This window comes from Staurois parvus, unplaced genomic scaffold, assembly GCF_062004578.1.
Source record: "Staurois parvus isolate SC_StPar_1 unplaced genomic scaffold, SC_StPar_1.0 ptg001557l, whole genome shotgun sequence".
In the NCBI taxonomy this organism is placed as follows: domain Eukaryota; kingdom Metazoa; phylum Chordata; class Amphibia; order Anura; family Ranidae; genus Staurois; species Staurois parvus.
Window position 1 is genome coordinate 201,747 of NW_028319353.1, and position 22,208 is coordinate 223,954.

The window sequence follows — 22,208 nt, forward strand, 5'->3', positions numbered from 1 at the left end:
AAAAAAAATAAATATATATATATATATATTTATTGAAATATATTTTGAAATATATTGAATATGGCCAAAATTGTAGCATTTCAAGTATATTTTTCTTCAATGTGGGTAGACAGCCAGATCTTTTAGGACATGTGGCCCGGCCCACTGGGCAAGTTCCCGGTGTGCCCTATGGCCCCAGTCTGGGTCTGGGCAGCAGTATGAACTTTGACTAGCAGTATCAGAGACTATTGCAGAATATTTTAGGAACACCTGTAGAGAACACTGAATATCTCTTTCATGTCTGGCGGCCTCCAGCACAGGAGTCACAGGAGACTGTTGGAGGTGTATGGCTCTCCAACATGGAGAGCACTATGGAGCACTCACATCCTCTTCTCCTTTCACAGCTACGCAGCGCAGAGAGGATCCGCCCACTTTCGATCTTCTGCATCATGGCCACCGCAGGAGTATGGGCTGCAGCTCTGTACTTCTTCTTCCAGAACCTGAGCAGTTGGGAGGTAATGTTCACCAAATATCTAAATACAAAACGTCCCATTGGCGGCTCCTCCAGAGCATGGCGCTGTTCATTCCTTCGGCCAATGACATCAGGGCTGGGTCAAGGGGTAGGTAGAAGAGGTGGCTGCCTTGGGCACTTCAGCAGAAGGCGGTGCTAAAAGACGCCCAGGGTGGGAGTTGCACTTTGGTCTTTTCGCCTTGGGTGCTGAAGGACCTTGTTCCAGCCGTAAGTGACGTCATGTGATCAAAACTTTTAGCCATTCTGGCCTCGGGAGGAGGATCCTGCAGCGCACTCCTCTGTCACAACCTGTGTACATAGCGCACCGTGCAGGCCATTACTATATTAACATTGTGAAGGTAACACACTGGGGCGTATGCACTTTCTATCCACTGACAAAGCAACGATTTGTAGCGAAAAGGTTAACTTTGTTTCAATGTTAGAATTTTAGTTGTTTTTTGGGGGTATCTTACAAATAGGAAGAGTAGAGGAAAGAGAGGGAACCGAAATCCAAGTAGGCGTGATAGTTGAATTTCAGACCAAAGAAAGAGTTCAATAATTATTTAGAGAAACCTTAACCCCTTGGCGCCAGCACCTCCCGGCCCTTTAAGGGTTACAGAAGCCGGGAGGTGGGGCAGGGTTCGCTGTCACAGCGGTCACATGATCGGGAAAGGTCCTGATCGAAAGAGGAGATCGGAACCTTTCAGTGAGTACTGAACGTGTGTGCTGGGAGCGGGTAGGGCGCGCACTCTCAGCACATGTTTTTTTTAATAGAATGCAAATGTGCAGCCGCTTGGCGTCTAGGCCCAGACGCTGGGAGGACGCACATTTGCGTTCGGCCGGCGCCAAGAGGTTAAGAACCTCTGTCCCAAATTGTTGTGTGAAACACCAATAAAATATTTTTTTTTAGGGAGGAAAAAAAAGAGACAAATGAAGTGAAGTATTGAAACAATTTAACATGTTAAGACCTCATCTGGAATATGCAGTTCAGTTTTGGGCACCAATTCACAAAAAGAACATTGGGGAACTGGAGAAAGTACAGAGAAGGGCAACCAAACTGATAAGAGGCATGGAGGAGATCAGCTATGAGGAAAGATTAGAGGAACTGAATTCATTCTCTACTGAGAAGAGAAGATTAAGGGGGGATGTGATCACCATGTATAATACATAAGGGGGGATATGATCTCCATGTATAATACATAAGGGGGGATATGATCTCCATGTATAATACATAAGGGGGGATATGATCTCCATGTATAATACATAAGGGGGGATATGATCTCCATGTATAATACATAAGGGGGGATATGATCTCCATGTATAATACATAAGGGGGGATATGATCTCCATGTATAATACATAAGGGGGATATGATCTCCATGTATAATACATAAGGGGGATATGATCTCCATGTATAATACATAAGGGGGGGATATGATCTCCATGTATAATACATAAGGGGGGATATGATCTCCATGTATAATACATAAGGGGGGATATGATCTCCATGTATAATACATAAGGGGGGGATATGATCTCCATGTATAATACATAAGGGGGGATATGATCACCATGTATAATACATAAGGGGGGGATATGATCTCCATGTATAATACATAAGGGGGGATATGATCTCCATGTATAATACATAAGGGGGGGATATGATCTCCATGTATAATACATAAGGGGGGATATGATCTCCATGTATAATACATAAGGGGGATATGATCACCATGTGTAATACATAAGGGGGGGATATGATCTCCATGTATAATACATAAGGGGGGATATGATCTCCATGTATAATACATAAGGGGGGGATATGATCTCCATGTATAATACATAAGGGGGGATATGATCTCCATGTATAATACATAAGGGGGATATGATCACCATGTATAATACATAAGGGGTGGATATGATCTCCATATACAATACAGCAATGTCCTGTCACTGCTGACAGGGCTTCCATCTTTACACAGTCTTCCTTCCAGGTTCGTGGGCTCTGGACGCTCAATTGGCTGAGTCGAGATGACATCACTCCCGCGAATGCGCGGGGGAGTCATGGTTGTGGCACAGAGCTCTGAAGGAATGGCATGGGTATGCTATACCTTGAGAGTGCAGGCATCGGTGATGTCATAGGCTGCAAGGACACTGAATATCTCCTAAACGGTACAAGTTCAGGAGATATTCCTTGTACCTACAGCTAGGCTTTATTATAAGTGTCCAGTGGGAGTTTACTCCCACTTTAAAGGCTGAATATCAGATAAAGCATAGGGACCCTTTAGAACAGGGTGTCTCAACCAGGGTTCCTCCAGAGGTTGTTAGGGGTTCCTTGAGCAATGAGAAATTTCTGCTCTCAGATAAGTTCCCACTGACACCATTGATCTTTTTAGCTATCTGTAAGCGGGTAATTCTTCCCAATGACCACAAGTGTGAGGAGTATTCTTCCCGATGACCACAAGTGTGAGGAGCATTCTTCCCAATGACCACAAGTGTGAGGAGCATTTTTCTCAATGACCACAAGTGTGAGGAGCATTCTTCCCAATGACCACAAGTGTAAGGAGCATTCTTCCCAATGACCACAAGTGTGAGGAGCATTCTTCCCAATGACCACAAGTCTGAGGAGCATTCTTCCTAATGACCACAAGTTTGAGGAGCATTCTTCCCACTGACCACAAGTGTGAGGAGCGTTCTTCTCACTGACCACAAGTGTGAGGAGCGTTCTTCCCAATGACCACAAGTGTGAGGAGCTTTCTTCCCGATGACCACAAGTGTGAGGAGCGTTCTTCCCGATGACCACAAGTGTGAAGAGCGTTCTTCCCGATGACCACAAGTGTGAGGAGCGTTCTTCCCGATGACCACAAGTGTGAGGAGCGTTCTTCCCGATGACCATCACACGAATGTATCACGATTTGTAGATTTTAGCAGTGGTTCCCCAAGCCTGGGAAGGTATTTCAAGGGTTCCTCTGTGTTGAAAAGGTTGAGAAAGACCTAGAACTACATTTCTACAGACTGAATGGGTGGACTCTAGGTAGGACGCAGCGGACAGGGTCAGGTGGGCGGAAGCAATATTAACTTTAATATGCACGCCAACTGATTCCAGCAGTGCTGAAGTCAGCTTTGCCTGAAATGAACCTAGAAGAGGGACGTTGAGGAGACTGGTCACCCAGCACAGAGTATAGTGCTGCTAGTGGATCCCATTATCTGAATGTGCCCTTTGAATGAATATTTCAGAAGATCAACCTAATTGTACAAGTCTTTTTTTTCTCATGCGATTTCGTTAATCTGCAGCTTCCATCTTCTGAAACCTTCATTTATAGGCCGTCTTCAGATAACCCAAGCACTTCTTGAAGACCTGTTACCTCCGCCCTACACCTTTGGGGTGACCAGTCTTGTCATGATCCCTCCTGTAGTTCCATTTACAGGCAGAGTGGTGTCAGCACTGCCTGAATTGCTTTGGTGCTCTGGTATTCATTGTCTGTATTGTGTATTTTTGCAGGAGACCCCAGCACAGTCCCGGGAGAAGAATCGGGAGTGTATTATCATGAATTTCTTCGATGACCACGATATCTGGCACTTCTTATCAGCCACTGCCATGTTCTTCTCATTCCTGGTGAGTAAGTGCCACCAACAGCAAATACAGTCATGGCCAAAGATCTTGTACCTCCTGCACTTCTGTCAGATAACGCACCACTTCGCCCAGAAAATTGCTGCAATTACAAATATTTCGGCATTCTCATGTTTACTTCTTTTGTTTGTATTGGTGTAACACAAAAAAGTGCAGAAACAAAAAGCCAAATCTGACACATTTCATGCAAAACAACCCAAAATGGACCGGACAAAATTATTGGCACCCTCCATGTAATATTTGGTAGCAGACCCCTTGGAAAAAATAACTGAAATCAATGGCTTCCTGGCACCAGCAATGGGTTTCTTCCACCTCTCTGCTGGAATTTTGGATCGCTCTTCTTCCACCAACTGCTCCAGGTCTCTCAGATTGGAAGGGTTCCTTTTCCCAACTGCTGGTCTGAGATCTCTCAACAGAGCTTGATAGGATTGAGATCTGGACCAGGGGCGGACTGACCATTTGGAAACTCGGGCACTCCCCGAGGGCCCGGGGTCAGTAGGGGGCCCCATGAGATGCCCCTGGTACCTTTTTCATAGGCTTTTTTGAGTTTGGGCAAGGACACAGGGGCCTCATGATCCCCTATTGCCCGGGGTCCCCATGAGTTGTCAGTCCGCCCCTGATCTGGACTGATTGCTGACCAGTTCAGTCCTCTCCAGTGCTTTGTCCGAAACAATTTCTGGGCGAAGTGGCGCATTATCTGACAGGAATGCAGGGGAGCCAATATTTTTGGCCATGACCGTACATGTGCACATTGCAGCATGCCAATAGTGGTCCAGAGCTCCTACCCACATTGTGGGTTGGGCATACTGGTCCACAAAAGGACTACTTCCCACCAGACAACTGGATGACCTCATACCACAAACTCGGGAGTTGGTGTGTAAAAACAGGCAGTTGATTGGTCGGCCACCTGGTGACTTCTGTCCATGTGTCTGGACATCAGCCCCACAAGGCACAGCAGAGTGTAGGGAAGCCTGAGGGGGGTGCAAGGAAATTTGGCACTACAGCAAGACTCTGGTTATCATTTAATATAATTATTGAGCAGCGGAACAGGAAATTGGTTATTGCAGTGGATATAACTTAGTATCTTTAGGAGATAAATGCATGGCCTTCAAGGGATGATCCATATTAGGAAACGCCTTAAATGCCTTGAACAGTAGAGGACAACTGAGAATACTCAGAAGTTCACTCATGTCCCTGTGATCCTGGCTTTTCGAGACACGTGGGCCCCATAAGAAGATTTTTTTTTTTTTAGTTGAAGTAGATAATCAGTTTGATAGACATTGTACTCATAGCTTCTATTTTCATACTCTTACCTCCACTTTCTCATAGCGGTTGTGCAACGCGATTAAATAGGACTGTGCAGTGCAATAGAAGCCAGAGCCTGACCACACTGCCCAGTGCAATCTGTAACTGAACAGATCTGGTCAGACGTGTTAGAGATTGTAACGGAACTGGACCCAGACTGCACTAGGGTATTTCCGTTAGACTCCCGCTTCCCTGTCCGAACACAGATCCACGGACACCACCGCTGGCCATACAAGACGAGACAGCACCAGACTTGTCTTAAAACAGGAAATGGACTGCTTTATTTTAACACAGACACAAGATATAAACATTCAAGGGAACAACCCCCCTCCCTGCATAAGGATACAGGGCGGGCAAACCAAATTTAGCAACCAGAGACACATCCCAACAGACAGTCCCATCAGGAGGGCTGCTGGAAACACCCCCCACCAATTCAATACACAAACACATAATAGAACAATGGGATGCACCACATGGCAGTAAACAATGAACAACCCCCACACCCCACCTATACATGTGTACACAATATCAGGACATTCCACCCTGTACCCCTAACAGGCACAGGGTGACTTACACATAAGAGGGATATGGGGAGCTGAGACAAGGGTCTCCCCACCTCTCCAAAGTGAGCTGTGTTCCATGGGTCCCCCACCCAAAGTCACTCCCATCACAGAGATGCCCCCTGACTTCCTTAGATTTATAAGTTGTTGTGAAGACATTTGTAATGAGAGGGTGTGGCCACCAATCATCTCTGGCACCCTAGAACACTGGAACCAGAGAGGAGAGAGCACATTCCCAGACTTCAGTTGGGCTTAACAAAATGCTTCAGCCTGAAAATTCCACTGCAGCCAGAGGGTGGCAGCATGTTCATGGTTTAACAATGTAATGATCAGCTACAATTACAGCATTAAACAAAAATATATATTTTTTTTAAATTTTGAGGCATTTGTTAGCATATAATAAAAAAACAGATTTGTTTGTTTTTAAACAGTGTATATCCAATACAAGCCCTATGTGTCTTTTAAAAGATACAATAATTATTTAGTTAGGCAAATTTATCATAGAGCAAGGAACTTTGTGTTAAATTTGACCTCCGGCCTTCCCTTGAGTCTTGCACCATTGTGCCGGCTCCTTTCCTGGACTGAAATGGCTCATTCTGATGTCACTGCACACTGTGAGCTTCTCACAATGTGCATTAGAAGCTGCAGCAAGTCAGATAGAGCTCTGCCTCATTTGCCAGCTGGAGGACATCCAGAATCATTGAGTCTTTTCCTACCCTGTCTTGACTGTCCCTGGCCCTCCCCTTTCATTCATTGGATTTCAGGCCTTTCAATCATGGAGGCTCAGCATTAAAAGCAGGCGGGTGGTTTTCATGCAAATACTGCCTGCCTAGGAAAGCCCACTACTTCAGGCAGAGATCTGCAAGGATTCAACCTATGTCTGTCGCCCCTGCCCTCATTATTTTCACCCTCAGGGCTGGGAGACAACATCCGCCCATCAAGGCATTTTTGCATAATTTCTCCCAAGAGCTAGCCCACTGCTTGCATCAGGGCAGAGGACCCTCAAGTGGAGTACTGAGTCACTCTGCTGGCCCCTCCTACCAGCCATGATTTTCCTGCATTGCCTAGAGAAGCACAGAGACCTTAGCGATGTCACTGAGTCTAAAATAAGGTATGTAATAAAAATAGAAAATTTCATTAGAATGTTGATGACTAGGAACCAGGAATGGAAAAATCTACGCAGATGAAACTTAAGCGTTAAGTATGTATGTGAGGACATTGGTAATATAGTGAAAGTCGGGAGTTAATTTGCATAATTGTTGTTCATGTATTGTCATCGCCTGGTCTGCACTCACAGCTGCCCTTGTTCTATATGAAGCCTGTAGCTCAGAAATTATTTAAAGGGATTGGAAATGCTCCATTTGTTTTTATTAAAATAACAAACGTATACTTACCTGCTCTGTGCACTGGTTTCGCACAGAACAGACCCAAACCTCCTCTTCTGGGGTCCCCCACTGGCACTCATGGCTCCCCCCTCCACCAACTGCCCCCATAGCAAGCTGCTTGCTGTAGAGGCACTGGTCGTAAGTACTCACTCCCAAGCCCTGTTCTGTGTGTCTATTGACACGCAGAGTGTGGCCTGGCCCCACCCCATTCTCTCCTTACTGGCTGTGATTGACAGCAGCAAGAGCACATTGGTCCTGCTGCTGTCTCTGAGCCAATGAGGAGGGAGAGAGTGGAGAGAACGTCTACCTTTGTGCACACCGCTTGATTGAGATCGGCAGGTCGCTACCAGGGGAGACAGCCAACACACATGTTCGCACATCCTCGGGGCCTGGAGTCCCGAGGACAAGGAGAGTCTGTGTGTACAGCTTTCAGAGGAGTGTCTTCTCCTCCAGACACCATGACTGATCCGGACATTGTAGAAAGTGGGCTGTAACCGCTCCGCCCCCCGTCCTGTCATCCTGTCTCCGCTGTCCTTCTAGCCCCTCCCTCACTCCGCTGCTTGTCCAATCCTACAACCCGCCTCCCATTTGTGTCCAACCAACCCTGCCCACCCTCCAGCCGCCTGTATGCAAGGCATTGTGCTGTGAGAGGGGAGCTGTGGGCAGCTGGGTGGCAGTTTTGAAACAACAGCTACTAGTTGCCACAACCCTGGGAGAGACCAGCTTGAAGGGGGGGGGCATAATTGTTGAGTGAGCCTTCCGCACCCAGAACAGCCCCTTCTCTCCCCCCCACTTCTTTTTGCTCAGCTCCTTCTCCCCCCTTTCTGTAACCCCCCCTTCGCCAACCCGCTTTCTCTTTCTTCACCCCTCTCCCCCCCCCCTTTCCCCCTCCCCTTCTTCTCCTCCATTTCTCTCTTCACCTCTCCCTTCCCCCCTCCTTTCACTTTTAAGCCCTCTCCTTCTATTCCCCCCCCCCCTTTTTCTCTTCCCCCCTTTCTCTTCACCCTTCTCATTCTCTCCCCCCCCCCTCTCTTCACCCCTCCCCCTCTCTTCCCCCCCTTTCTCTCTTCACCCCTCTCCTTCCCCCCCCCCCTCTTTCCCCCTCCCCTTCTTTCTTCACCCCTCCCTCTCTCTTCCCCCCTCCTTTTGCTCTTCACCCCTCTCCTTCTATTCCCCCCCTTTCTCTCTTCACCCCTCTCCTTCTCCCCCCCCTCTTCACCCCTCCCCCTCTCTCCCCTTCTTCTCCCCCCTTTCTCTCTTCAACCCTCCCTCTCTCTTCACCCCTTCCTCTCTCTCTTCCCCTCCTTTCTCACTTCACCCTCTTCTCCCCCCTCCCCCTCCCCCCCCTCTCTCTCTCTCCCCTTCTTCTCCCCCGTTTCTCTCTTCACCCCTCCCTTTCTCTCTTCACCCCTCTCTTCCCTTCTCCTTTCTTTCTCCTTCTCACCCTCCTCTCTCTTCTCCCTCTTTCTATCATTCTCTCCCATGTTCTCTCTCTCATTCTCTGCCTGGTTCTCTCACTCTCTCTCTCTCTGGACTAGAGGAGGACTTGGAATGGAGGAGATGGGACTGGAGGAGGAGGACATGGGATAGAGGAGATGGGACTGGAGAAGGACATGGGATGGAGGAGATGGAGTGGAGGAGGAAGAGTATGTGGGATAGAGAAGATTGGATTGGAAGAAGAGATGAGACTAGAGAAGGAGGACATGGGTTGGAGGATATATTAAGTTGTAAGAGTGTTAAAATAAAAGTTGGTGCACTGAAGAACTCAGTGGGTGAACTCGGTGGGGAATGTTGGTGGTCCGGGCGGGGGCCAGGCCTAAAGCTATGTAAGGGGGCCCAAAATTTCTGATGGCTGCCTTGGAAATCTGGCTCAGGAAGCTATAAAAGGGGGCTATGGAAGATCTGCACACGGAAGGTATTTTACCTCAATGCTGAGAATGAAAACCTTCTGCCTTTAGAACCACTTTATTAAGAAGGAATGTAGTCATAGAGTAATCATCAAGTTAACCAACCCATGCTAATGCTGCTAACTTTGACATGGGTAGCTAGGCTTCCATGTCTTCTGGTCATGACAGACTTAAACAGCTGTGCTGTCTGGTTCCATCTCCAGGTCCTCCTCACATTGGATGACGATTTGGATGAGGTTCGGAGAGACAAAATTCCGGTCTTTTAAGGAGAAATGGCGTTGTCTCCTTCCTTCGTTTGCCTTCGGCATGCAGAGAAGCTCGCGTCCAAGACCGCAGAAAATTATCACCCTTCCAGAGGAAGAGGAAGAGGAAAGTGGAGGAGTGGGAAGAGGAGAGACGGACTTGTCCTCTCAGCCCACCAGTTTCCAGAAGAACAAACCAATCAAATGCTGCCTGATAATGCCACACTGCTCCCGTGCTCATCTAATGCCATCTTTAATTCAGACTGGGCCACCACAATTTTTCATTGCTAATGCTCAGACACAGCTGCCCCTCCAAACATCACTGCCTCCCCATAAGTCGGAAACTCTGAACTTGAACCCAGTGGAACATTCACCATCGAACCTGAAATTGGTGAACTTCCAAACAGCTGATCACATTTGACATAAGGCACAAGTTGTTTACAAATTTTTTCACATTGATCACATGACTCCTTGCTTTCCTTTCTCATCACTTCCAACTACTGAGGGTGGCCAGTCCATAGGGGTCTTACGAAGCTGCCAAGGCTCGTGACAGTAGCACATTTCTTTTCCCACTGGCCAAACAAGCCTGAAAAAGATGGATATTTCAGCAACAGGAATCTGAAAAGGACCGTTGGCCCTCTGTGCCAGGAATAGTTTATTTTTTTTCTTATCTATTTTATTGTAATGTGTATTTGTCTTAAAGACCTGTGATCGCCAGTGCACGTCAGTCAGTCTTGCATTAACTTTTCAGTGCCATGCTGCTGCCAACTGTGGCTGAATTTGTTGTTGTCTAAGTAATTTATTTGAATGTGATTTGTACATTTTTCAATGAGACCTCAAAATGTGTTGTAGCTGGAATCTGAAGACCTTTCTTATGTTTTCTACTTCTTCAGTTGAAGAATTGTGCCAGTATAGTGGCAGCTAAGCCAGGTCCAGCTCATGACATTGTAAGAAATGTGGAAAGGAGTGTCACAGAATTAGTCATTTCATGGACTTAACTCTCCTTCAGCAGGCCTTGAAATACCAGTAGGAAAGGAGCACTTCTCTTTTAAAATCCAGCTCTCAAACACATCAGGTACTGCCTACTTGGGAAACCCAAAAGCCAAGATCCCTACAATACTACCTGCAAGTCACTGCCAACATTTCAGGCCCTGATGAAGGGGAAGTTTCAGGCCTACAAAACACGTTAGCTTTTTCATGTCTACTAGACTCATACCAATTCTGTGGCACTCTTTTTCTTCTCTGCATTTCTCAGACTGTTCTGGGGACCTCCTGAGGATACCCCAGTTACCTTCCAAGTTTGAATCTCAAGATTTTAGGCCAGTGCTCTACTAACATGTTTACTAATTCATTTTTTGAGCTGATGGCATTGTGGAGCAAGAAGAAGCACAGTATATGGACACGGTGGTCTAGTGCAGGCTGTGGAGTTGGGTTTTTATGGAGCTGTGAGCTCCAAGATGCTAACATTTCAGGTAACTCCACAGCTGCTAGAGAGCCACAGGTTGCCTAAACTTGTTGTACCCAATAATGTCAACAGCACTTTTATAAATTCTAAATGCATTATAATTATTATCAAATGTTACATAAAGACAGAAAACTATCAGCTCTTCGTCGTCATTACTGACATGTTTACCATCATAACACTTCTTTGCTCTGGAATACCAAATATTAACGTGTCACTGTTGAGGGATACAAGCTAATGTATATATAGAAGCCAAGGTCAACATCGGGGAATTCAAATATGGCGTCACTGATTGGGAATGAAAATGAAAAAGTTATACTCTGGAAGGCCAAAAGAATGTGGGCCTTCTCCATTGCAGTTTCTGGCCTGCCTCGCCGCTGGCTATCCCCGATTCAGTCGATCCTGAATACGGCTGCCAGACTCATTCACCTTTCCAACCGCTCCATCTCCGCCACCCCCCTCTGCCAATCACTCCACTGGCTTCCGATTGCCCAACGGATCAAATTCAAAATCCTAACACTGACGTACAAATCCGTCCACCATACTGCCCCGAACTACATCACTGACCTAATATCCAAATACCACCCAACACGCACTCTCCGCTCCTCACAAGACCTCCTTCTCTCTAGTTCCCTGGTCTCCTCCTCCCATGCCCGCCTCCAGGACTTCTCCAGGGTGTCACCCATCCTCTGGAACTCCCTGCCCCAACCCATCAGATTATCACCTACTCTCCTCTCCTTTAGGCTCACCCTGAAAACCCACCTCTTCAGGGAAGCCTACCCCACCCCCTGCTAACTTGCCGACCTCCTCCACTCTTCCTACCACTCCATCCCCCACAGCTATCTCCTCCTGTGCCACCATCCCCTCCCTCCTAGATTGTAAGCTCGAAAGAGCAGGGCCCTCGATCCCCTCATGTTTTGCATTGTATTGGTATTGTTCTGTCACATGTTCTGTCCCCCTTTGTAATGTACAGCGCTGAGCGAACTATCGGCGCTTTATAAATACTGTATAATAATAATAATAATAATAATAATTGCATGGGTTCAAGTGTTTCCACTGAAGGGTAATGTTAAAGCTACAACATACAAAGACATCTTAGACAAGTATTATTTTATTATTATTATACAGTATTTATACAGCGCCAAAAAGTTTGCTCAGCGCTGTACAGAGTAGTGGGGGGACAGTACATGAGACAATACAGTAACAAAACAATACACGAGGGGTTCGAGGGCCCTGCTCTTTCGAGCTTACAATCTAGGAGGGAGGGGATAGTGGCACAGGAGGAAGTGGCTGTGGGGGATGGAGTGGTAGGAGGAGTGGAGGAGATCAGCTGTTAGGTGAGGGTGGGGTAGGCTTCCCTGAAGAGATGAGTTTTCAGGGTGAGCCTGAAGGTGAGAAGGGTAGGTGACAGTCTGATGGATTGGGGTAGTGAGTTCCAGAGGATGGGGGAAGTCCTGGAGAAATCCTGCAGTCGGGCGTGGGAGGAGGGGACCAGGGAGCTAGAAAGTAGGAGGTCTTGTGAGGAGCGAAGAGTGCAGGTTGGGTGGTATTTGGGACAATTGGACACTTCCAACCTTGTGGCACCAGTTTGGGGAAGATCCTTTTTTTTTTCTTTTTTTTAATTGTAGTTCACGGGGCACAGGAGAGTTAGTTCGTAGACTACTGGATTATGAACCACCTCCAAGTGATAGGACACTACCAAATAGCAAAGATTTATACCACCCAACATAACCTCTCCCACTCCTAAGGTTTGCCTCAATGTTTTGCTAGTGTCCGTGAGTTGTCTGATGGGGCGCTTTACAGGTCCAAGGCCGTTGGCTGCTGTGGCAAGGGCCTAGTTCCTAAAGATCCTGAAGGGTATGCCTATTGTGAAGGTGAGCATTGAGCCAATTTTTATCTCTGCTACGTGTCTGTAAGTGTTTCAGATGCACTGAGGATACTGATTCGTTAGGGCTTGATGGCGCTTCTGCACCCCTTCTTTGCTTAGGATTCCAGCTTAGTAGGACATAAATTGCAGCACTCCTAGAGCACAGGCCACGGCGCGACAAAGGACTCCAAAGCCCCCAGGTAGTGGGACATTGGGAGACTATCCCTACTCCCTTACTGGAGCTCTTACTCAGTAATTTAAATATTGTGTGCCTTTGTGAGCTTGGCAGGCCTGGAAGAACAGGAGCAAGTGGACTACTCTCTCTTATATCAGGAGACAGTCTTCCATCCACAATTTCTCTTGAAGGGCAGCATTCCAGCTCTGGGTCTCTGGCAACATCTGGTTTTTCACCAACTCCTTCAGGGGCTCCGACCTTGGGGGCCTTTGTGTCAAGGGAGGAATTCTCAGCTGATTTTTCTGTTCGACAGCAGATATCCCTAAGATCCTGCCGAGGAATGACTATAAGAAGTTTAGGTGTTGATCTCTACCTGAGCTACCAAATTGGCCCAGGGGAGCCTGGTCTTTGGACCTCACTCCTAGTAGACTCCCTGTCGGCCCAACCGGACTTTCTCTCTCAAGGTCTTGTGTTACACCATGCTTCAAGGTAGCTGGCTTTGACAGCTTTGCTGTTGAAGCCCAAGTTCTGAGGAACAAGAGCCTTGCAAATTCTTCTCATTGGGTTTACTACTACATGTGGAAAGCAAAATTGATGGAAAGAGGGAGTTTCATCCCAGAAAATACTTCCTTTAAACAGTACTGGACAGGCCCGTAGCCCTGAGTACTAAAAACGGAAGTTTCTACTTTGGCAGTGCTCTTTCAGAGACTGTTGGCTTTGCATTTCTTGATCAGAGCATTTGTGCATAGGAAGGCTCACATTGTTTCATGAATATGCTCCCCACAATCTCTGTGGAACCTCAGTCTGGTTTTGTTGGTTCTCACAGGCCACCGTTTGAACTCATTTTAGATATTTCTGTTCCTCTCCAAACATGTAAGGTTGCTTTTTTCACGACCATCACCTCAATTAGGAGGGTGTTGGAGCTTGTGCCTTTGTCCTTTGTAAGAAGCCTTTTCTTGTGCCTCACAAGGACAAAGCTGTGATGAGACCTACATAATTTTTACCTGCCTAAAGTGGTCTCCACGTTCTATTTGAATCAAGACATAGGGGACAATTCAGAAAGCAGTATCTTAACACATCCAAGTATGCAGTAAGATAACATGCAGCGTTTTTTTTTTAATAAAAAGTTGGCATTCACTAACAAAATGCTACTAAAATGCCGCATGAGTTTGTGAAAACTTACGATAATGTAATGAGTCATCAGCTGTCAAAGAATAGCCGCTAATTCAAAATTAAGAAAAAAAACGATGTGAGGTCCCCCCCATCCATACCAAGTCCTTTGGGTTTGGTATGGATTTTGAGGGGAACCCCCACGCCAAAATAAGGAAAAAAAATGGTGTGCGGTCCCCCCCAAAATCTATACCAAACCCTCATCTGAGCATGCAGCCCAGCAGGACAGGAAAGGGGGGGGGTACGAGCAAGCACCCCCTTCCCTCCATACCAGGCCACATGTTGATGGAGACAAGGGCCTCTTCCCGACAACCCAGGCCGGTGGTTGTGGAAGTCTGCGAGCAGGGGGATTACCGGAATCTGGAAGCCCCCTTTAACAATGAGTGGCCCAGATCTCGACCCTCCTCCGCATGTGAATGAGTATGGGGCACATGGTAACCCTACTCATTCACAAAAAAAAAAAGTCTCCCGATGTAGATCCATCATCAGCTGCTGACTCATCAGTTGTTAAGGACGTGGCAGCCGCCCGATCCATAACAACCATGACAGTTACTGGTTGGTAAGCATGCAGGTGGCCGCCTACTCTTTAACAACCAGTACATACCACACGTGTACATTTAATTATTTATTTCCTTCTGTGAATAGATATTCAAGTCTTCTTAGGTGATATTTACCAAGCATGTTTGCGGTAAATACTGCATACTAGCAATGGTGAATTGATATTTTCAGTATCGCATACGATATGTGGTCACTTGACCTGCGTAACGCATGAGATAACCTTTAGTGGTCTGTCCTCATAGTGTTGCCTTCCTTTTGTAAAGCCCCAAAACATCTTACAGGAGATTGCTCTCCATTGCAGCAATATTGTTAGGGTTGTGCAAGCCTACCACATACTGTAGGCAAGGCCTCAGTTCCTCAATATGATGTCATTTTTATGTTGTCTGAAGGTCCCTGGAAGGCACAAGATGCCTATTGACCTACAATTGCTAAGTGGATTCGTTGGGTGGGGGTTCCTCACTTTCCTGCGAGGGCTCGCTCCACCAGAAGTGTTGGTGCTCCATGGAGTTTTCAACATGGCTACGACTAAGGCTGGTAAGGGTGGAAACGTGTCCTCATCAGTTTGTGCAGCAGATATCTTTGTATCCCTATGGGTATGTAATAAAGAAGATTTTATGAGCATTGTATACCCATGTGACGAGCTTTTGGATTTTCAGTTTGTAACATCAGGCTTCAGTTTCCCAGGGCTGTAAGATGACCCTAGAAAATTGAACCTCTGCTAGGTTTTACCAGGCAAATGTTCAGGCCTTGGTGGACACTGGCCTATGTTGAACAGTTATACAGGTGGCCCTATAGGAGCCTTGTCAGTTTAGGAAGATTGTTACTGTTGGGCCTGGTAACTGTTGCCCACTTGTGGGATTGCTTTTGGACATCCCAATAGCCTAAGAATGAACGCCCCTGTGTCCTATAATGTACAATTAGGAAGATGGGCCTGTAAAATCCCGATCTTGGAGTGAATCACAGGACACAGATCCCTCTCCTCAATTTTCACTTCAGTATTGCTTGCTTACTGTAATGGAACTGACCCAGACTGCGCTTGGGCACTTCCGTTATAATACCGCTTCCCCGTCCGAACACCGACCACAGACACCACAGCAGACCATACAAGATTAAATGACACCAATCTGTCTGAACATGGAACTCTTTATTTGAAACTTGAACTGCCTTTTTATACACTCAGGGGACAATCCCCCCTCCCTGAATAATGACACAGGGTGGGGCAATCTACACTTAGCAACAAGAGACACACAGGTATTCAAACTTCACACCAGCAGACAGTCCCATTAGGAGGGAGGGCTGCTGGAGATACCCCCACTAAGCTAATACACATAAACACATACATCCCATAATAGTTTGTTCCCAAGCAAGACAATAGAACAATGGGATGCAACCACATGGCATTAAACAACCCCCACCCCAATATTAGGACAGATCACCCTGTACAATTAACAGGCACAGGGTGACTTACACATAAGAGGGATATGGGGAGCTCAGACAGGGGTCTCCCCACCTCTCCAAAGTGAGTTGGGTTCCATGGGCCCTCCACCCAAAGTGACTACCGTCACACTCACAAAATTCCATTCATGGAGTGGGAGGAGTTATTTTTGGCAGTGTCAATATTTGCAAGTGTCCAAGCACCTGGAGGTAGAGCAGAACTCAGTAGCCTTAAGCAAACCATACATGGGTCAAACTCTGAACGATTTTTCAATCAAAAATGTTGTTCGTTCTGTAATCCAATGGTGACACCAATGATTTTGTAAATCGGTTGTTTTTCACAAATTTTCCAGCATGCCCGATAAGCGAAATGGGGAGGAACCATGAAAATCAGCCAGTGCCATTGCCCCACTAACAGAGCGAAAATCGGCAGATTATTCTTGGGTCGTTTTTCGAACGATTTTTCGTTTGAAAATTGGACCTATGTCTGGTCAGCCAGAGAATAAACTCCCCTGTGTTATGTAATCTACCCCCAAAAAAGGATTTTACAGGCAAGTCAAAAATCCCATTTCTTGTTCCAGCATGACTGTGCCTCTGTGTACAAAGCCAGCTCCATAAAAGACCTGTAAATGTGGCCCATTGCTCCCAAGTCCTCTGTAAAAGATTGCTCCCTCGGCTCACTGGGTGCAAATGCCAAGCAGGGGCTTATCCTCTCCCAAAAAGTCAACATACCTAGAAAAAAATACTTGGCATCACACCATAAAGGCCATCACTCGTCAAACTTGATTATTCCAGGACAGTCAAGAGACCCCACTTGGGACCTCCTCTACTGATGGATTTCATCCTCAATGGTCTTTATCACAGTTGTAGGGACATGCAGAGAAGAGAGGCTGATTCTGGCATTTTTGGGCCCTCCTTAGCAGAGCCTGCAATGATAGATCATCTCCTAGAGACTCAAAAGATTTGCTTTTACTCTCAGTAGACATAAGAGAGGACGCCCCCATGTCTTCCAACTTTCCTGTGATCAATCAGTCCCCCAGCCTCAGTGGGAACACTAAGTATTGTGTTTGTTCCCGGGGAAGAGGTGCAAACTTCCAGAGGAGAAGGAAGTTATTAGAAACCAACACATAACCTCCAGTAGGCTTCATGTACATTAACCTCCCCTGGACACCAAAAAAATGCTAAACGTGGCAAAAACTCATACAAAAGCAGTACTGCATTTAGTGGTCTTGGGCCAAACGTTCTTCTCCTGAATGCAATTCTTCTACATTCCGGAGAGGAAGGTTTAATCTCCCCTAAACGTGGCTCTTCCTAAATTCTACAAAAAATCTACGTGTGCATGGACACATAGGCTTTTATTCAGTTGAGTTCATGGCCTATGGCAAAAAAAAACCACCAAAAGCTCCTAAACTCAGGTTTAGGAGCAGCCAGTGAATAAGAAGCCTTACTATGAAACCCTTCCATTGTGGCAGGTGTGTAGAAGTCCAACATCCAACTTTTTGGTCCAACATCCAAAGGGGACCTTTTTGCCCAGTGAGATAAATGATAAAAATGTAAAAATAGAAGTTACACCCAAGCAATAATTGTATGCCGGTTGTTCTGTTAACTCAAAACCGATGACCCGTCGGGGCTTTTAAAGAGTCACCTGGAAAATTTAGGGAACAGAAGTTTGTCATTGTTTTATGGGCTTGACATATCGGGTATCTATTTACTTATCCTTTATATTGGGTAATATATTCTTTGTGCGCATCAAAAGTAACTTTTTTTGTTTTTTTTACTGAAATTTTGCACTTGGTAAACATTTGCGCTAATGTTGTGTGACATAAAAAAATATATGAGGGGTGTTCAAGTCAATCCGGGACTTTTAATTTTCCAGATATAAAAAGGGATGCTGGCATGGAGGTACCACACGCAGTAGTAAGTGGCAAGTGTGTCCTATTACTGATAGGCGGGGCCCAGTCCTGAGACCGTTAATCAAGATGGCGGACATCAGTGGTAGTGCGTGAATGGAACAGTGCGAGGTGATTTTTTTTGTGAACGAAGGGGGTAAAACCTACAGATATCTACAGAAGACTTCACGCCCAGTACGGTGATGAGACGCTCAGCCGCAGTAAGGCATTAGAATGGAGTAAAAGTCTCAAAGATGGCCGTACGTCCGTCAGTGATGATCCTGCAACCGTAGTGGTTCCCAGCAGACATTCCTGTGAACATTCAGTACATGGAACTCCTGATCCTGGATCATCGACACATAACCTGTCGTGGAATCAAACAAGAGACAAATCTTTCTCTGGGAACGATGAACACAATGAGGAAGTGAAGCCGGCTGTCCTAGGATGGTTCAGGCGTACTGACAAATCTTTCTATGCTGAAGCTTTCCAGACATTCAAGTGTTCCTAAGCCCCGGAACCCGCATTCACTCTATCCGCTCTCCCCGGACCCCGCATTCACTCTATCCTCTCTCCCCCGGACCCCGCATTCACTCTATCCTCTCTCCCCCGGAACCCGCATTCACTCTATCCGCTCTCCCCGAACCCCGCAGTCACTCTATCCGCTCTCCCCCGGACCCCGCAGTCACTCTATCCGCTCTCCCCCGGACCCCGCAGTCACTCTATCCGCTCTCCCCCGGACCCCGCATTCACTCTATCCGCTCTCCCCCGGACCCCGCAGTCACTCTATCCGCTCTCCCCCGGACCCCGCAGTCACTCTATCCGCTCTCCCCGGACCCCGCATTCACTCTATCCGCTCTCCCCCGGACCCCGCATTCACTCTATCCGCTCTCCCCCGGACCCCGCAGTCACTCTATCCGCTCTCCCCCGGACCCCGCAGTCACTCTATCCGCTCTCCCCCGGACCCCGCAGTCACTCTATCCGCTCTCCCCCGGACCCCGCAGTCACTCTATCCGCTCTCCCCGGACCCCGCATTCACTCTATCCGCTCTCCCCGGACCCCGCATTCACTCTATCCGCTCTCCCCCGGACCCCGCATTCACTCTATCCGCTCACCCGGACCCCGCAGTCACTCTATCCGCTCACCCGGACCCCGCAGTCACTCTATCCGCTCTCCCCCGGACCCCGCATTCACTCTATCCGCTCTCCCCCGGACCCCACATTCACTCTATCCACTCTCCCCAGACCCCGCATTCACTCTATCCGCTCTCCCCGCATTCACTCTATCCGCTCTCCCCCGGACCCCGCATTCACTCTATCCGCTCTCCCCCGGACCCCGCACTCACTCTATCCGCTCTCCCCGGACCCCGCACTCACTATATCCGTTCTCCCCAGACCCCGCATTCACTATATCCGCTCTCCCTGGACCCCGCATTCACTATATCCGCTCTCCCCGAACCCCGCACTCACTCTATCTGCTCTCCTCGGACCCCGCATTCACTCTATCCGCTCTCCCCGGTCTTGGGCCAAATGTTCTTCTCCTGAATGCAATTCTTCTACAATCCGGAGAGGAAGGTTTAATCTCCCCTAAACGTGGCTGTTCCTAAATTCTGCAAAAAATCTACGTGTCCATGGACACAGGCTTTTATTCAGTTGAGTTCATGGCCTATGGCAAAAAAAAAAACCCACCAAAATCTCCTAAACTCAGGTTTAGGAGCAGCCAGTGTATAAGAAGCCTTACTATGAAACCCTTCCATTGTGGCAGGTCTGTAGAAGTCCAACATCCAACGTTTTGGTCCAACATCCAAAGGGGACCTTTTTGTCCAGTGAGATAAATGATAAAAATAGAAGTTACACCCAAGCAATAATTCTATGCCGGTTGTTCTGTTAACTCAAAACCGATGACCTGTCGGGGCTTTTAAAGAGTCACCTGGAAAATTTAGGGTACTGAAGTTTGTCATTGTTCCATGGGCTTGACATATTGGGTATCTATTTACTTGGTGCAACCTTATCTTTTATATTGGGTAATATATTCTTTGTGTGCATCAAAAGTAACTTTTTTTTTTTTTACTGAAATTTTGCACTTGGTAAACATTTGCGCTAATGTTGTGTGACATAAAAAAATAAATGAGGGGTGTTCAAGTCAATCCGGGACTTTTAATTTTCCAGATATAAAAAGGGATGCTGGCATGGAGGTACCACACGCAGTAGTAAGTGATAGGCGGTGCACATGTCGCAGGCCAGGTCTGAGACCGTTAATCAAGATGGCGGACATCAGTGGTAGTGCGTGAATGGAACAGTGCGAGGTGATGAAGTTTCTTGTGAACGAAGGGGGTAAAACCCACGGATATCTACAGAAGACTTCACGCCCAGTACGGTGATGAGACGCTCAGCCGCAGTAAGGCATTAGAATGGAGTAAAAGTTTCAAAGATGGCCGTACGTCCGTCAGTGATGATCTCGGCTGTGGTGGTTCCCAGGCCACAGCAGACATTCCTGTGAACATTCAGTACATGGAACTCCTGATCCTGGATCATCGACACACAACCTGTCGTGGAATCAAACAAAAGACAAATCTTTCTCTGGGAACGATGAACACAATGAGGAAGTGAAGCCGGCTGTCCTAGGATGGTTCAGGCATACTGACAAATCTTTCTATGCTGAAGTTTTCCCGACATTCAAGTGTTCCTAAGTCCCAGAACCCGCATTCACTGTATCCGCTCTCCCCGGACCCCGCATTCACTATATCCGCTCTCCCCGGACCCCGCATTCACTGTATCCGCTCGGCCCGGACATTCACTATATCCGCTCTCCCCGGACCCCGCATTCACTGTATCCGCTCGGCCCGGACATTCACTATATCCGCTCTCCCCGGACCCCGCATTCACTATATCCGCTCTCCCCAGACCCCGAACTCACTCTATCCACTCTCCCCGGACCCCGCATTCACTATATCCGCTCTCCCCGGACCCCGCATTCACTATATCCGCTCTCCCCGGACCCCGCATTCACTCTATCCGCTCTCCCCAGACCCCGCATTCACTCTATCCGCTCTCCCCGGACCCCGCATTCACTCTATCCGCTCTCCCCGGACCCCGCATTCACTCTATCCGCTCTCCCCAGACCCCGCATTCACTCTATCCGCTCTCCCCAGACCCCGCATTCATTCTATCCACTCTCTCCGGATGTGCATTCACTCTATCCGCTCTCCCCAGACCCCGCATTCATTCTATCCGCTCTCCCCGGACCCCGCATTCATTCTATCCGCTCTTCCCGGACCCCGCATTCACTCTATCCGCTCTCCCCAGACCCCGCATTCACTCTATCCGCTCTCCCCAGACCCCGCATTCACTCTATCCGCTCTCCCCAGACCCCGCATTCACTCTATCCGCTCTCCCCAGACCCCGCATTCACTCTATCCGCTCTCCCCGGACCCCGCATTCACTCTATCCGCTCTCCCCAGACCCCGCATTCACTCTATCCGCTCTCCCCAGACCCCGCATTCACTCTATCCGCTCTCCCCAGACCCCGCATTCACTCTATCCGCTCTCCCCGGACCCCGCATTCACTCTATCCGCTCTCCCCAGACCCCGCATTCACTCTATCCGCTCTCCCCAGACCCCGCATTCACTCTATCCGCTCTCCCCAGACCCTGCATTCACTAGCTCCAGTCTCCCACAGTACACAGGACATGGAAATGCAATTATTTTAGTAAATATAAACTGCTAAAATCTTTTCTCATCAGCAGGATAAAGCAGTCTTGTGACCATCAGTGTCCAGCAGAACACTGGTTAAAGAGGTGTTTTCATCCTACTCTAGGAGGATGCAGGACCCCTGACTTCTGTCTGGACAGTGCTGATTGGCCCAGTGATCACATGCACACTTCCAGGGGGAAAAAGCCTCTCTGGCAATACACACACCAAACTGAGCAGTGACTACAGGATATGTATTATCAGAAGATAAGAGGGGGACACTGGAAGAAGGGGAGGATCAGAGAAGACAGGATCAAACAGCATTTTTACACAATGCAGAGGATTAACCCTTTAGGTTCCACAGTGAGTATAACAAGCATGCTTTACTGCATATACAGACGGATTGTACTGTTTGGGGATTTGGTAACACTTTAAATACATTTTTTT

The 22,208-nt window shown here is 47.5% G+C and overlaps 1 protein-coding gene across 4 annotated transcripts in view; it reads left to right on the forward strand.

Annotated features, from left to right (window-relative positions):
- The window catches only part of SIDT1 (SID1 transmembrane family member 1), a 160,879-nt gene extending 149,756 nt beyond the window's left edge, over nucleotides 1-11,123 (forward strand). For all 4 annotated transcript variants that reach the window (XM_089662818.1, XM_089662819.1, XM_089662820.1 and 1 more), the window contains 3 exons: nucleotides 384-494; nucleotides 3,993-4,106; nucleotides 9,482-11,123. In XM_089662818.1, coding sequence (XP_089518944.1) covers nucleotides 384-494; nucleotides 3,993-4,106; nucleotides 9,482-9,544 — 288 coding nt within the window. In that variant the 3' untranslated portion in view covers nucleotides 9,545-11,123. The remainder of the gene's footprint in view (nucleotides 1-383; nucleotides 495-3,992; nucleotides 4,107-9,481) is intronic.
- The last annotated feature ends 11,085 nt before the right edge of the window (nucleotides 11,124-22,208 follow it).